Source organism: Corythoichthys intestinalis, chromosome 11, assembly GCF_030265065.1.
Source record: "Corythoichthys intestinalis isolate RoL2023-P3 chromosome 11, ASM3026506v1, whole genome shotgun sequence".
NCBI classification, from domain to species: Eukaryota; Metazoa; Chordata; class Actinopteri; order Syngnathiformes; family Syngnathidae; genus Corythoichthys; species Corythoichthys intestinalis.
This window is the reverse complement of record NC_080405.1, coordinates 19,697,806-19,715,508: the sequence shown is the minus strand read 5'-3', so window position 1 is coordinate 19,715,508 and position 17,703 is coordinate 19,697,806. Positions and strand designations below refer to the sequence as shown.

At 39.6% G+C, this 17,703-nt stretch overlaps 1 protein-coding gene across 1 annotated transcript in view; it reads left to right on the top strand.

Annotated features, from left to right (window-relative positions):
* The window catches only part of ccdc88b (coiled-coil domain containing 88B), a 148,280-nt gene that overhangs the window by 17,012 nt on the left and 113,565 nt on the right, over positions 1-17,703 (top strand). Inside the window, exons 4-9 of the mRNA XM_057850799.1 lie at positions 3,324-3,393; positions 3,537-3,595; positions 9,780-9,863; positions 10,525-10,665; positions 14,500-14,645; positions 15,129-15,210. Of these exons, the coding sequence (XP_057706782.1) occupies positions 3,324-3,393; positions 3,537-3,595; positions 9,780-9,863; positions 10,525-10,665; positions 14,500-14,645; positions 15,129-15,210 (582 nt within the window). The remainder of the gene's footprint in view (positions 1-3,323; positions 3,394-3,536; positions 3,596-9,779; positions 9,864-10,524; positions 10,666-14,499; positions 14,646-15,128; positions 15,211-17,703) is intronic.

The following is a 17,703-nucleotide window of genomic DNA, read 5'->3' as shown; positions in this document are numbered from 1 at the left end:
TTTTTTGTTAAGTAGAGCAGATTCTTAATAGACCTAAGTGAATAACATTCTGTTGTAAAGAGAAAATCAAGATCTCATTAAGGTAAAATGATCCGTAACAAAGTTGCTTTTGTGTGGTGATAGCAGAGTTTGTGTCAAGGCAGAGGCAACAGTTGAACTAAGCTACTGTACACCTTGCGTCCGGCTCTATTGATGTTATTTACTGTACATTTGAGAAGTGAACAATCACAGCCGATGCGGGTAAAGAACAGAGGGAAGGTTTCCACTCCAAGCCTAATGTTTGCTGCACCCAAATGATAATTATAAAGCAATATTTACTAGTTGCATCAAAGAAAACAAGTGGAGCCCTTGGCCTTTTTCACTTCCTATTTGACTATGAAATGATTTTAATTCAAACATTCTGAAGATTAGTTAAGAATTTGTTTTTTTTAAAAAATCCCTTTCTTAATTCTCTACAGATGATGTACTTGCAGCGGCAGAACTGCTTTTGTGTGTGCTAAATAATTTGTAAAATGAATAGAGAATGTTGAATCTTGACAACATATTAGAGAAGAAAAATATGAATGTGGTGTGTGGGTTGGGTACTGGTTTGATGAAGTATTACATCATGCATTAGATGACTACATTTCATTGATATAAATAATTGAGATATTCAGGAGTGCAATCATTTTGAAATCATCTTTTACTTGAAAATGTAACCTACTTTTAATGCGCAAGCTCAGATACATTAGTTGATGTTAAGTAATGTTAAGGAATTATTGGATAATGATGAGTTTATATTAGCTAAATATGGTTGTGATCTTTTAAACATGTGGGAGGGTGACCTTGCAGGGAATAATAAGATGCAGTTAACCTGGTGGAAATTTGTCATTTATGGGGTTTGTGATTTGATTGCAATTGCTTTTGTAAGTCAAACTGGTTAAATCGGTGACATTGTAACATCACATCCAGTGTTGTTAATATTACTTTGAGAAAGTAATAAGTTAGAGTTAAAAATTACTACTCCCAAAAATCAGGTTTATATTAATTGATTGAACTGAACTGTCTTTTTCCCCCAAAAACATAGGTCACCCTTTCAACATAAAAAAAAATCCTATATAAGAGTGTAATGGTATACAAACTTTAACTTTCAAATGCTGTGAGAAAAAAAAAAGCCTTTTTGTTTTTCCTGTTGCACTGAACCCGCACCAAACCGTGACCCCCGTACCCAGGTTCATACTTGTGTCTTCTGTCACACCTCTAATATATATAGATATATTTTTCAATATGCAGAGGTTCTGACTTTTCTCCCTCTTTCATCTTTGCTCTAGTTGTTTTGATTTTGATTAAAAAAAAAATAAATAAAAATAAATCACGGTTTATGAATACGTAATTCAAGAAAAGTTTAAGGGAAGTGAACATTTTTGTTAATAAAAATCAAATCTACTTATTCTTATATTGGAGCATCTACAAGGACAACACCCACTTGGTGATGATCATGCATACTGAACAGGAAAACAGTCCATTAATTTCAATAAATTGTACCCACTTGAGCGCCACAAACTGGATGTAAAAAAAAAAGTTGCCAGAGAGTTTAAGATGACGCTCGCCATGCTAAATGCTAATGCTACCGAGAATGCGAATGCTATCCTAAGGCTCCCAGTCACCTAGCATCGCATTTGCAACGGTGTCACACCCCCATTCCCTGCCTTCTCCAGCTCTGATCTCTCAGCATCTCCTGCGTCATTCACCCAAATTATAGTAACGCGAGCCTTCACATCCTTGGTAACGGTAACGGTGTTGCAAGGATGGGAAAAGTAATTTATTAGATTACGCCGTTAGTAATGGCGTTATACCCTAACTCCTTTATTAACAACACTGATCACATCACACATAACCCTATCATGCAAGTACCTGCCCACTGTGCTTTCCACAGACCCACTTGGCAACGGCCACGCTTAAAATAAACACTTGCCAACTGACACACATTAAATATTCAAATTTGATCCAGTCGGCCACATATTAACTCATTTGCTCCCAAAAATGTATAAATACGTTCTATTTTTCATTGTTTCAGTGTCCCAAAAACGTATTTATTTTCTTTTACGTTTTTTTTCACAAGAGACATCTGTAGGTTCTAATGCAACTTCCCTCCAAAGCTGCTACAATGCTGAAAATGCATTTTAAAGCAATAAAACTGGCCACTAGAGGCCAGTCGCGCATTTGGTTTGACCCGCAACCTGATTCAACGGAACGAACGGCCGGGCCGCACGGCTGGGGAACCGGCGGAAGACGACCGAATGGACGACCAGGAGGACGTCCGGGACGGCAGGCGACTAACGACCAAGTGCGACGACCAGGAGGACGTCCAGCATGCCAGCCGTTGGATGACCGAGCAGAACGACCGGGACCACCAGTGCAGCGGTCGATGCCGTTGAGTCCGTGTTGCTCGCCGAGCAGAGCCAGCGCCGTGCTTGGCCGCTCGCGTCCCCCGCGATCCTCCAGTGTCCCGCAACTCAGCCCAGAAACACGCACGGCCAAACCAGTTCCCTCTCAGGAACACAACATGCCCTACACAAGTTCCCCAGGCGAAGTCCGCCACGAGCCAGTGGTCACCACAAAAGAAAGACAAAAAAAAAAAATCCATCTTGATGAGACAGGTGGCGATGAGGGAAAAGTTTAACCCGGCTTTCGCAGCCACAATAGCGTCATCTCTCAGTTCAGTAGTTTAGTTATGTGTAAATAAATTGTTACTTTGCTATTAAAAGCTCTATTAGTCTTATTGTTTATGTTATTTTGTAGAAGGAAAACATTATTCAGATGTTTGGGATGTCACAAAAGCAAAAAATAGCTGTGTTAAAGTCAAAGTTATGTTTGAAATGTATGCTTTTACAAAAAGCTAAATTTCTCTGTTTTTTTCATCAGAAATTGGAAAATTGCTCAAACTAAGCTATTTTCTAATGCTGATTTCTAAAGAATGGAAAAAGATATGAACTAACATTTTTTTACTGCGGAAAGAAGAGATTTTAATCTTTCTTTTGGTGGGTTCCATGTTTATATAGCAATAGAACTGAATTTTCTGTGGGCCTTGCAAAATCAGTCAAAATCCAGTAAAACGGCCGGGAGTGAAGGGGGCTGCACCGGTGAAAATGGCTGGGAGTGAAGGAGTTAAAGAGAATCTAAGCTGTTTGCAGAGGCAAGCAAGAATGACTGACTAGAAAAAAATACCCCTGATGAATTGACATCACAGGTTATGAAAATGACAAAACTACAAAAATATACAAAGTCACCTTTAATTTCATCTAATAAATTGGTTACAACGTGATGTTTTTTTTTTTTTGTAGGAGAACCTGCAACAGTTGATATTGATGCCGCTACCAAATGTTGCCATTTTGGGCCAGGACTCTTTTACAGGTACTTGATAATCATGTGATCTGATTTTTGTGGCAGATCTTCTTCATATACCTGACCTTATCTGTGCAAAGCATTGGAGGTGATGACAGCAGCTAGCCAATGATGGTGATGATAATGATAACACTTACTCCTTGTGTGTGCAGAGGCAGCCGTGGAGGAACTGAGGCGCTTACTGCTTCTCCTTCTAGGATGTGCAGTGCAGGTGAGACAAACACTGTTCCGTTGAGGCTTTAAAAATTGTCACTGGCAGAAACAAGTGGAACTGATTGGCTCACAATTCTACTTCCAGACAGCTCACACTTTCAGAGCACCATACCAGTGTTAAACTGCCGAAGTTTGAGTAGATAATAACTTAAGAGTTCAATTTTTGGGAAGGTAAAGCCCCATAAATACATATACTGTATATTATATTGAAATTTTTACAGCCTGAAAGGCTCCATGGATAGAAGTATTGTAAACCCTGGTCATTACTTGTGCAGAAATTAAAAAGACAATGACACTTTATTTGGACATTTAGAAATGCATCTTTGGGAAGAATTCAAAGAAATTGGAAGTGAAGGAGGCGCTATATGTGTCACCGTTATTAGCTCGTTCCAAAGGTCTTTATGTTTTCAAAGGGAGACAATTATGAGAAAAATGATGCTAACGCTTCCCGAAAGTACTACTTTCTTTAAAAAGTACAATCCTGACTTCATTAAGTTAAACTTTCTAGGGGGAAATGAGGCAGAGATGAGAACCAAGTGTGTGGCATGTTTGCTCAAGCTATCCAACAAAGCACTGAAGCCTTTCCTAACATTTAGAAACTTGCTGCTCAACAATCGTAGAAGAAACAGTGTGTGTGTGACTTTTGTTTTCTTTGAATAAACTAAAAAAAAGAAAACTGACTTCAGACACAAAATCATCTTGTTGAGCTCAAACTAAGCCTGCTGAACAAATTTTCAAATTCATTCATTTTGTAGACAACAAGGGTGTATTTTTGAATTTGCACTAAAATGAAAATATTTCACCCAAAGTATGTTTGTTGTTGTATAATTTTGAGGATAAATCTGTATTTCTTCTCTTCAGAAATCCAGTACTGAGCCATTTACTAAATGCTATTAAGCCTAACTCATAGACTCCACTATCAGTTGACAAGACAGCTCCCACAGACATTGCGCCACGCCTTCCCGTAGGGGGCTGACCTAGGCAGAACATTAAGTTGGCTTTCACTGCGATAAACTCAAACACACGCAGCACATAATGCTGGATTTAGGTGGAAATAGGACCAAGGTTTTACTGCATACAAGCAGGCAGCAGTGTCTCAAGAGTGATTTGGTCAAGGATTGTAGGTAATTATCATATTAAAGACAAAATGTGAAGTAATTTCATAACATGCAAAATAGGGTCACAATTAAAGTAATTAAACATTGTCCAACAAATAAGGCATGAAAAAAATAATTTATATGTTGTATATTTGACAAAATAATCGCGTTTCCGAAGTTCGAGCCTGAAAGTGGACGAACCCGGAAGTGATACTTCACACCGAGAACAGCGATGGCAGCGCTCCATATGGCCGCCATACAAAGCCCTTCAAGTAATGATTCAAACAGCGATATAAGCGATAGATCGAGCGCAATGGAGGAGATCCAAGTTTTTGAAGAGTTGGAGGAAGAAGAGGAGGTTGGAATTTTATGTTGGACCTAACATGTATTAGCCAGACGCTAATCAGGATGCAAACAATGTGCCTAGACTGCATGACATGGAATGGAGACAAGACCCATCGAGATAACAAGATTAGTAAAGTATAGGCTGTTATTATTTTCATGATTTGAAGATGCAGGCATTTGCAAATAATTTTGTGTTTTTGTCTATCTGATCACATTGTTTAAAAAAAAAAAAAAAAAATCAGTCTTCATGTTCATTTTGGCAGATCTGGCAGCTCTCGTGCATATAAAATAACAATATAAAAACGTTGGGGGGAAAGAAGGAGATGAGTCGTTGATGGCGTTCTCCATTTTTTTGTGGCAACAATAAGAAAACAAAATAATAGCGGACTGCCGCCACATTCGACCGCAAAGTTTTGCTTCTCGCTCATCTCTCCTCCTCGCCTCCTACTACAGCTCTCCAGTCCAAGAGTCTCTTAAAGGGATCGTGCATAGTGTCTTGTTATGAGCTTTTTGTTGACAAAGGTACACACAAAAAAGAACACACGACGTGCTGACAACTTTGTTTCTTTATTAACACATGGAGCTAACAGTACGAACACAGCTTGGGGCTCTCGGCAGGCTGTGCAGAGCGATAGATAGAGCCTGTAGAAGTGGTGTCTAATGGTGTGAGGAAATGTAATTTTTTCACACAAGCGAACAGATTACAAAGCACCACTTCAGTGTTGTCCCGAGACTAAATTTCCCATGATTCACTGCGTGACCTGCGCCGCTCGCTGATTCGCTGCGAGATTGACTCAATGGCTATGCTAAACCAACACGCTAGTTATCAACTGTCACTTGTCAGCGGCTCTCGTAAAACACAAACTAGAAGGCTATCATGCGATCACCGTGAAAGAAACGCCGAACCGTCCAAAAGCAATGCAATGCTTGAAGCATGAAGGTGGAAATACATAATACAAATACAAATAAATGTGCACAAACTCACCAGCGTTGTGTGTCTCTTACGGCAACGTGACCGTGAATAACCGCGACGCCGACCCGCTTATATGCACATCCACACCCCTTTCCCGACTGACAGTGGATTAACCCTTTCGGACAAGATCGTAAATGACGCACAATTTAAACACGCTTAACCTAGCGAACGCAACAACAACTTTGATCGGGGATTGCCACGATTTAGCTTTCGGCTAACGTCGCTAGCTTCTGTTCATTCCACAACAGTTGGCAGCTCTGCTTTGACAAAGTCATCAGTCATCTATCCAAAAATCACACTTACTTTTTGGCAAATCCTTGATCATAAGCAGACTGGTTGAGGAAGCAGGCATCTTTGGAGTCTTTGTAGCAGAGAACACGACTCGATGATGGCTTAGTGTGAACAAAAGATGTCCATTTACGTGCCCTGCTTTCCTTCAGCCACTCATACAACTTTTCTTTAGATTGAGAACAATACATCGCCAAACACCGCTGTGGCATCTTACCGAGAAGCAATGCAGCAATACTGTGTGTATGGCGGACTTCCCTCGCAGTTCTCTGTGTGACGTAATTTCAGAAGATTTCCGAAGATTGTCGAAGAAACGCATTTTCGTTGTCAAGGGCGTTGCTATGGGTTAAACAAAGAACCTGGAAGGGTTGCGTAAAAAAAATAACGAAAATATGCTTATAATTGTTTAGCCATTGATATTATTCAAAAACATGGTTGGCCAACCTTACTTCACATTTGGTCTTTAAATAGCACCATGCATGCACTTTGAAATGTTGTGAAAAAAGTTAATGGATAAAATTAGTGTAACTATAATTTTTTTTTTTAAACTTTAAAACGAATGATAACTGCCCGTTTTTTGCTTTTAACCAAGCGTGTAGACTGTTTTACGTTCATATCTATACAAATTCCGCGATTTAAGCATTCATGTACAAGAATTTTCAACTTAAAAAGCTCTTTGTTTTGTGACGGCCGCCATGTTGGATTACACAATACCATAACTTTGGCTTGAAATATTTTCGTAAAATGAACGATAACTGCCCGTTTTTTGCTTTTAACCAAGAATCTAGACTGTTTTACGTTCACGTCGATAGAAATTCCTCAATTTAAGCGTTTATTTACAAGAATTTTCAACTTAAAGGGGTCTTTGTTTTGTGATGCCCGCCATGTTGGATTTTATATCTCTTCACAATAGTGGAATTCAACCAAGATAAGTTGTGATTGTATATAGAAAAATGCAAATTTTGCTTTTGTTGAGTAAAATTACGATGATTCTGCATGCTTTCCTCAAGTATTAAGTTTCTGATGTGAAAATTTATTAGCTGTTGAAAACTTGCACTAAATAAAAAAAAAAATTAAAAAAATGAAGTTGCTATTTTGGGCAAAAACTTATCTGATATGTTAAATATTACTATTGATCCTGAAAATATAGCTGATGATCCCTGCATTTGGGGATTTTTGTGCATCTAGCGTAAAATTTGAGAATTTTATAGCCATTTTAAGTTTTGTTATACTTGTGTAAAAAATAATTAATCAGGATTTGATTAGGGAACAACTTTGAATTTTTTATGTCGCTGCTCATGGAGACTCATATATCCCTACGGGAGGTGCCTATTTTGGTTTTAGGTCGATAGCGGCTTTGGTTTTGAAAGTATTTGAATTTTAAGTTTTTGAAATCAGCCCCCCAATACCTCCCACGGAGGTCCCACCTACAGATTGGCCCCGAGCCCGTCATCTGATAGTGAAGTGTATGCCTAACTTAAGACTGTTTATTATTGTTGCTTGGTTTGTTCCATTAATGTTTATAGGGTAACCATTTTGTTTTTGTTTGCGCGTTATCAGCTTTTTATTGTATATCATATGGTCACATTCTATCAATAATGCTTGGTACCAGAGTTGTTTTTGGCAGTCCTTTTAATTTGATGATAATACACTTAGCAGGAAAAGTAGTACATTATTTTGAATTACAGTAATTTTTGGACTAATAGGCTCACCTGAGTATAAGCCGCTACCCACCACATTTGACATGAAAACGGCATTTGTTCATGGATAGCCGCAGCTGTCCTCACTGTATTATGGGATATTTACACCAAAAGATATTAACCGGTAACACTTTATTTGACAGCAGCATCATAGGACTGTCATAAGACCAAATGAACCACTATAAAGCTTTGAACCAATTGGCTGCAAAGCTTTATTCCTTCAAGAAGCTTCATTTGGCTGTCACTACTCCTTTGGGGGAGACAGTCAACCTCTACTGCCACCTGCTGTCAACATTGTTGTCATCCAACATGCCTCCTAGCATGCATTGCAGCGCTACAGATGTAAATACCAACCTAAATTCATGTTCTCTGCTAATCGTTTCATTAGTTCCTGTTCCAGTTGCTTCATAAATTGCTAGTTATGGTATTCAGAAACACTTTGTTTGACAGAGGCACCATAAGACTGTCATGAGACCAAATGAACCACCATAAAGTTTTGAACCAATTGGCAGCAAAACTTCATTGCTTCAAGAAGCTTCATTTGGCTAACACTGCTCCCTTGGGGTACACAGTTAACCTCTGCTGCCACCTGCTGTCAACACTGTTGTCATCCAACATGCCTTCTAGCATGCATTGCAGCGCTACAGATGTAAATAACAATAAAAATATATGTTCTGTGCTAATGATTTATTCAGTCACTGTTCCAGTTTCATTCATTGCCAGTTTTGGTACTTAGTAACACTTTATTTGACAGTGGCGCCATAAGACTGTCATAAGACCATCATAATAATGACATGGTACTGTCATAAGCATTAATGAATGCTTATGACAGATGTCATTTTGTATCACCCGGCAAAATATTTTACTTTTGAATGGATGTAAAAGATCTGATTCATAAATGGAGTTAGTGACATAATTTGCCAGATGACATTTAATGACATCTGTCATATGCATTCATTATTGCCCATGACAGTGTCATGTCATAATGATGGCAGTCTTATGGCAGTGTTATGACACCGCTCTCAAGTAAAGTGTTGCCTATTAACCAAAACAAAAAACAGAAAACAAACAAAAACAAAAAACAAAAAAAAAAACAGCTGCACTGGATTATAAACCGTAGGATTCAAAATGAGGGGAAAATGTAGGTAAATGCACCTAGAAGCCACGAAATGTATGTAAAATAAAGTCGTCTGAGCATTTGAGAGGATACGCTCCACGCAAAAGTTGATGCTAATGCTAATGCGAATGCTAGGCTAATGTGACGAGTTACATTTAGTGTGTGATAATCACTCAGCATCGACCTTTTAAGGCTAAAGCAACATTGCATATTCTCTTTTGCCAGGATAAGAAAACAAATTTTACCATTTCAAACAAACAAGATGGAGCACAGCCTAGCTTGAAACACATTCTAAACTCAGGTGAGGAGATTGAGGGAGAGGTGCAGCACATCTCACATGAGTGACACCACCCAAACACTGTTATGATACAAGCATTCGTAGTCCACGGACAATATGAAAATGTCACGCATTGTGAACGTATGACAGAAACTGTGTCGCATTATCATCTCGTCAGACCAAAACTGGCATTCGCCTTCTTATGTTGTAGTCTCCCAAGCCATGTTTTTAGCTTGTCATGGTCATGAAAAAAACTGTTCGTTGACGAAATTTTTTCGCTGTTTCGCTTGTCATTGTTGACGAATACAACACTGGTTCATACATAATAAACAGTAACCCCTTCTAACACACATACCCAACTGATGATTGTTTTTTTTTGTTGCAGTGTGAACGTAAGGAGACATTCATTCAGCAGATCCAGTCTCTGGACATTCAGACACAGGCTGAGCTTGCCGTCTGTATTCAACAGGTGCGTTCAGGTGGAAGCTGAAACTAATCCACAATGACTTTAATATTATTCACAAAGTGACCCTCAGTTCAAAGAGATTTTCTATGGGGATTTTTATTCTTTAAATGGATTTAGCAAAGAGTTTTTTTTAACTGTCGACTGAGTAAAGCGTGAAAAGGAGCTATTCTGTGTCCTGCCGCAGCTGGAAAGGACCTCTATCTCTGTTATACACCAGCCTCTCTGCCTGCTCTCATTTTCTGTCAAAATGTCCCTTTCAATAACGCATGGATGACAATTGAACACATAAAAAATATGCCCCGTGAATAATTGCCCACATTACAGAGACAGCATGTTGTAGGGCAGCATGACTGAATTACAGTAACAGCATGTCGCCCATGATTCTTTTTCTTTCCGGGCTTCTTTGCCTCATAAATCAGAATGGTGAGGAGGTGTCCTCCCTGTGTAGATAGATGCACCCCTGCTTGCTGCTAATAACTTCCACCTGAGGACATTCTGTAGCAGACCTTCCAGGCGATTGTTGCGTTTACATACATGAGTGTGCTTTTTATGAACGTACACATTTTTTTCAATATAGAAAAGGTTAATCTTACTTGGCCTTCACACCGCTCAATGAAGGATTATCTCTGCCATGTACTTGCTTGTCACCGTGACTTCGCTGCAGGTGACTCAGGATCCCCGCTCGGTGCTGCCGCTCCAGTGGGAAGAGCTGCTGGAGGTGGAAGGTGCAGATCTCAAGGTCGTGTTTGGCTCCATGGCCAAACAAATCCAAAGCATTTTGGCCCAGAGAGACACACACCTGGAGGTATGCAAACATGACATAAATGCCACATCAAACTGCAACTGCACTAAAGTAACAACGTATAGCCTTTGCACCATTTTGTGAGATTCATCTTCTGAACCGCTCATCCTTACGAGGGTCGTGGGGGTGCTGGAGCCTATCCAAGCTAACTATGGGCAGGAGACGGGGGGTAAACCCTGAACTGGCTGCCAGCAGAGGTGGGTAGAGTAGCCAAAAATTTTACTCAAGTAAGAGTAGCATTACTTCAGAATAATATTACTCAAGTAAAAGTAGTTATTCAAAAAATGTATTCAAGTACAAGTAAAAAAAGTATTTGGTGAAAAGGCAAGGCAAGGCAAATTTATTTATATAGCACAATTCAACACAAGGCAATTCAAAGTGCTTTACATCACATGAAGATCATAAAAATCACATTTAAATCAACACAACGTAGAAACGAAGACAAAAGATCGCATTTAATCACAGAATAAAAATAAATAAATAAAATAAAAATAAAACAAAAACTACTACTAATAATGATAATTGAAATCAGCAATGGAGATAAAAACAAGAGGAATAGAAAGCAGGTAGATTGAAATATATAGACAGTTATAGATATGCAGTGCTAAACAAAAGCGTTTTTAGCCCTGATTTAAAAGAGCTAACAGTTTGAGCATACTTCAGACGTTCGGGTAACTTGTTCCAGAGGTGAGGAGCATAATAACTAAATGCTGCCTCACTCTGCTTGGTTCTTGTTCTTGGAACATGCAGAAGACCGGTTCCAGACGACCTTAGGGGTCTAGATGTCTCATAGGACTCTAACAAGTCAAGCATGTATTTTGGTCCGAGGCCATTAAGTGTTTTGTAGACGAGCAGTAGTATTTTATAGTCTATCCTTTGACTTACTGGAAGCCAGTGTAGCGATTTCAAAACTGGTGTAATGTGGTCCAGCTTCCTTGTATTTGTGAGGACTCTGGCTGCAGCATTCTGTACCAGCTGCAACTTCCTGACTGATTTTTTCTCAAGACCTGTAAATATACCGTTGCAATAGTCCAATCTGCTAAAAATGAATGCATGCATAAGTTTTTCCATGTCTTGTTGAGTCAGAAGCCCCTTAATTCTGGTTATATTTTTTAGGTGGTAATAAGCAGATTTAGTGACGGACTTTAAATGGCTATCAAATTTTAGGTCTGAGTCAATAATTACGCCAAGGTTTCTGACTTGATTTGTAGCTGTAAGTGACATTGTGCTAAGTTCGCTGCTTATCTTTGACCTTTCCTTTTTTGGCCCAAAAATGATCACCTCTGTCTTCTGCACATTTAACTGGAGAAAATTCTGGCACATCCATTCATTGATTTGATGAATGCATTTGCTCAGGGTGACTAAGGGACTATAATCATGTGGGGACACAGAAATGTACAGTTGTGTGTCATCTGCATAGGCGTGATAGGAGATGTCATACTGTTCCATTATCTGAGCTAACGGAAGCATATAGATGTTAAATAAGAGTGGTCCAAGAATTGACCCTTGAGGGACTCCACACGTGAATTCGGTTCGTTCTGACTGATGGTTTCCGATTGACACAAAGAAATCCCTATCATGTAAATAGGATGTGAACCACTGAAGAATAGTGTCAGTAAGCCCTACCCACTGTTCCAATCTGCTGAGTAGTATGTTGTGATCAACCGTGTCAAATGCGGCGCTGAGATCCAATAGTAGCAGAACAGATGATTTGCCTGCATCGGTATTCCGACGAATATCATTTAGGACTTTGATAAGCACAGTCTCGGTGCTGTGTTGTGGTCGAAATCCAGACTGAAATGAGTTAAAAAGATTGTTTTGCATCATATAATTCTGGATCTGTTCGAACACAATCCTTTCGATAATTTTCCCCAGGAATGTCAGATTTGATATTGGCCTGTAATTACTAATGGTTGAGGCATCCAGATTAGGTTTTTTTAGGAGAGGTTTTATTACTGCAGTTTTTAAAGTCTGAGGAAACTCTCCTGTTTGGAGAGAAGTATTTATAATCTGACGTATGTCTGGGGCTAAGCAACGAAAAACAGTTTTGAAAAAGTTTGAAGGAAGGATGTCAAGGCAGCATGTTGTGGGCTTTAATTTCGACACAATTTCTGTTAAAGTGGCATAGTCCAAGAGGCTAAACTGTCTAAGATTGACGTGGGGGACATTTTGGGAGGCATTTAGTGTAACATTTGTTAATCTGGAGTTGCACACAGTCTGTCTAATCTTTAGTATTTTGTGTGTAAAGAATGCTGCGAAATTATTACAGGACACCTCAGATGCCAATTCCTGAGGTATTGATGCTTGTGGGTTTGTCAGTTTGTCAACAACAGAAAATAGTGTGCGGGTATTGTCAGTGTTTCTATTGTTAGAAAAGAATACTCAATTAATGAGTAACATTGTGAGTAACTGCTTACATTTTTGTTTGTTTGATTTTTTTTTTCTCAGCACAAAGTTATCTATACCAACTTGTACTGTTATTATTATACTGTACCAGAAGTCTATGACTGTACAATAACCCATTATATAACCACATTAAGCCAAGGAAATGCAAAAAACAACAACAACCAAAAAAAAAAAAAAAAAAAAAAAAAATTTGAATTCCAGCCAGAGAAAAAAAATGACAGAAATGAAACATTATTTGCCCAAAGAGCATAAGTGCCCTCTAGTGGAGAAAATAGTTCCTAGTTTGAATAAAAGGGGAGTAGATTCAACGTGACGCGCAACCTTCATAGTTACCATCATGAAATTGAAAAGATCATGTCTACGGTTTTCCGTGGTCAGTCGGTGCCAAACAAAAACTGGGAGAGAGGTTGAAATCTGTGCCTTCGAGTGATGTTGCGGACAGCATTCTATATCAAATACTTCATTTTTTACGGTGCTTTAAAGACACCATGTGACTGAAAAGGCTGACAAGATCATAAAACGGCAAGCTTGCGTCTGATTGGTGTAATGGAGTCATGTGATTATTGATGCGACGTCACATTGGTGAAATTGGTAGCGCTTGTCTTGGCATTTCTAGCAAAAACAAATCTAATATGTAGACTCTTGTGTAGCTCAAAATAGCGGAGTAGGAGTAACGCTTTTTCTTCACAAATCTACTCAAGTAAAAGTAAGGCTTAGTAAAACTACTATTAGGAGTACATTTTTCTCAAAAAGTTACTCAAGTCAATGTAACGGAATACATGTAACATGTAACTACCCACCTCTGTTTGCCAGTCAATTTTAGTATTCTGTGACATTTTGTACGGCAATACAGAATGTTGAAGACAGGGGGAAGAACACTGACAAATATACAAAAAAGTGTTATGTGCTGTACTAAAAAAGTTATGTTCTTGTACATATTATTTGCCTTCTTTGATTTGCTTTTCCCCAATTATATTGTCTTTATTTTCATCATCATTCACTTTCAGGAGTCATTATATTTTACCTTTTTAATTAACTTATTCTTTTGCACTGTCCCGAGCGATGCTGTTGTATCAATTTTGCTGTGCTCCTGCTCAATTAGGTGGGAGAATTTTCTGAAGACCAGTCCAGCATTGACCTTGTCTCTTGCCTCAATTAGCCAGGATAGGCCCAAACTCCCCTTTGATAAAAGCGAGGATAAGCAAAATAAAAAAAGGCTACATCGATAAAATGCTGCCCATAATTCTGTTTTGTAATATATACGCAAATAAAGATAGAAACACAGCAACTAAATGTACTCAATATTAGATTCTCACAAACTGGTCATTGTGTTTTTCATGATGGTCCCTGCACACTGAATTTCTCACACTTCGTCTCTGTGTCCCTTCCCATATTCTTGCCACTGTCATTCTGCTGCTGACCCGGACCCAGCGCATTGCCGAGTTGTGTCGAGAGCGGGAGGCGCACGCTGATTCACCCTTGCCGCCCCTGGGCGGTCACAATAGCGAGCTTCCCCAAGGTCTGGCACTGCAGCTGGTAGACAGCAAAGCCAAAGTCCGCCGCCTGAAACAGCAACTGTGAGTGTGTGTGTGTGCACACGCATACATTAAATGGATGCACCTGCAGGTGCTGCATCACTGCCAGAAATAGCAATTTAGTAGGAACTCATATGAAAAACATTATGTTCATAATGGAAAATACACCAACAAAGCTTTTACATTTTTGGTTTAAAAAAGAAAAATACTGCAGGGCATTACTTTGTGCAAAATCCCACCAAAATGGGCAGCAGGCCAGCATGGCTGCTCTCATTGATCAACGTTGACTGCAGTTCAAATTAATTACCCCTGGAAAAAGGGTAATGTGTCCATTAGCGTGGGTTTATTTATTCATCTTCTTGTTACTTACATCACTGATTCCCATCTACTGTGCCACCAACTTCACTTACTGTAATTGGTCATGCACTTCGGCTTCTCTTTTCACTTGTCAGTTCCACCATTCTGCCTAAAGTGCAAGAGACGTCAGCAAAAATCTGACCGCTCTACTTTCTCTCTCTCTTTTAGGGACGATAAAGGTGATCAGTTATTAGACTACAAGCAGGAGATTCAGATGATGGATGAAGAGCTCAAAAAGCTTCAGAAAAAGGTTTGTGTTCTACGGTGGGAGACCATTTCCAACGTGAGCATTGCACAGAAAAGTACTACATCTTTAACAGCAATACATAGGCCTTGCTGTTGTCACACTAGCCAAGTTTGAAGCATGATCCACTTGGATGAGCTGTCAGAAGTCAATATGTTTACACGCGTTGGAAGGAAAAATAATTATGGAGTTAGGTCAGCTCAAACTTTATCGTCTGTTCCGTGTCAGGCTGTTTGTAGAAAAGAGCACGAAGAGAGAAAAAAAAACTTGAGGTTGATCCCTCCTGCTGTTTCTCTTGTTAGAAAAACACCTGTTAACAGTGGCATATTGGGTTTATAACTCGAGTTATCAATTCGAAATTTTTAGAGGTGCTTCTGCTCATATTAAAAAAGATGCATGGTAGGTTATAATAAGTGAATGCAAATTTACTATTTGCATGGGGATGCAAAACTGCATGAAACAGCCAATTTGCCGATGTCGTATGCATGCCCAATGGTGGCAGAATAACCAAAAGGTATAAATGTTAGGAGTTACAGTGGGGCAAATAAGTATTTAGTCAACCACTAATTGTGCAAGTTCTCCCACTTGAAAATATTAGAGAGGCCTGTATTAGTCAACATGAGTAAACCTCAACCATGAGAGACAGAATGTGGAAAAAAACCCCAGAAAATCACATTGTTTGATTTTTAAAGAATTTATTTGCAAATCATGGTGGAAAAAAAGTATTTGGTCAATACCAAAAGTTCATCTCAATACTTTGTTATGTACCCTTTGTTGGCAATAACGGAGGCCCAACGTTTTCTGTAACTCTTCACAAGCTTTTCACACACTGTTACTGGTATTTTGGCCCATTCCTCCATGCAGATCTCCTCTAGAGCAGTGATGTTTTGGGGCTGTCGTTGGGCAACACGGACTTTCAACGCCCTCCACAGATTTTCTATGGAGTTGAGATCTGGAGACTGGCTAGGCCACTCCAGCACCTTGAAATGCTTCTTACGAAGCCACTCCTTTGTTACCCTGGCTGTGTGATTGGGATCATTGTCATGCTGAAAGACCCAGCCATGTTTCATCTTCACTGCCCTTGCTGATGGAAGGAGGTTTTCCTGCAAAATCTTGCAATACCTGGCCCCATTTATCCTTTCTTTTACCCAGATCGGGCATCCAGGTCCCTTTGCAGTAAAACAGCCATAAAGCATGAGGTTTCCACCCCCTTGCTTCACAGTGGATATGGTGTTTCTTTGGATGCATTCTTTCTCCTCCAAGCACAAGAAGCGTTTCCACCAAAAAGTTACATTTTTGGTTTCATCTGACAATCTGACATTCTCCCAGTCCTCTTCTGGATCATCCAAATGCTCTCTAGCAAACTTCCGATGGGCCTGGACGTATACTGACTTACGCAGAGGGACACTTCTAGCACTGCGGGATTTCACTACTTGGTGGTGTAGTGTATTACTGATAGTAGCCTTTGTTACTCTGGGTCCAGCTCTCTGCGGGTCATTCACGACGTCGCCCCATGTGGTTCTGGGAATTTTGGTCACTGTTCTTGTAATCATTCTGACCCCACAGAGTGAGATTTACATGGAACTCAAGAGCGAGGGAGATTATCAGTGGTCTTGTATATTTTCCAATTTTTAATAATTGCTCCCACAGTTCATTTCTTCACACCAAGCTACTGACCAATTGCAGATTCAGTCTTCCCAGCCAGGTGCAGGTCTACAATTTTGTGTCACGTGTCCTTTGACAGCTCTTTGGTCTTGGCCATAGTGGGGTTTGGAGTATGACTGTTTGAAGTTGTAGACAGGTGTCTTTTATACTGAGAATGAGTTGAAACACGTTTCACTGGTGCAGGTAACGAGTAGAGAGGACAGAGGAGCCTCTTAAAGAAGTTACAGCTCTGTGAGAGCCAGAAATATTGCTCGTTTGTAGGTGACCAAATACGGTACTAGTTTTCCACCATAATTTGCAAATAAATTCTTTCGGACAAAGTGATTTTTTTCCCTCATTCTGTCTCTCATGGTTGAGGTATACCTACGATGACAATTACAGCCCTCTCTCATCTTTTTAAGTGGGAGAATTTGCACAATTGGTGGCTGACTAAATACTTTTTTACCCCACTGTATAAGCATGGCCACAAGATACATAGCAAGTCAGTCTGGAACTCAGTGGTTTGGGCTGGATTTCAAAATCAATGCTAGAGGTTGGGCTAACAAGCACAAAATCTGAAAGAACCAATCACAGAAGCACGTGTGATGTAAACAGAATGCCACTCACGCTGTTCTTTGCTGTCAATTTGTACTTCTCAAACAATCAAGGCATGCAGTCACGATAACTGCTGTTTTTATGTGAAAACTCAAAGTACATGGTTGACTGTTGTGTACAGAGAGAACAAATGCTAAAAGTCAGTTTGAAAGATTTGCAGAGTTAGGTCTGCATTTGACTCGGTCTCGTGTGTGCAAAGTTTGGTGTTACTTTGTACAAGCAACAGCACGACGCTGACAA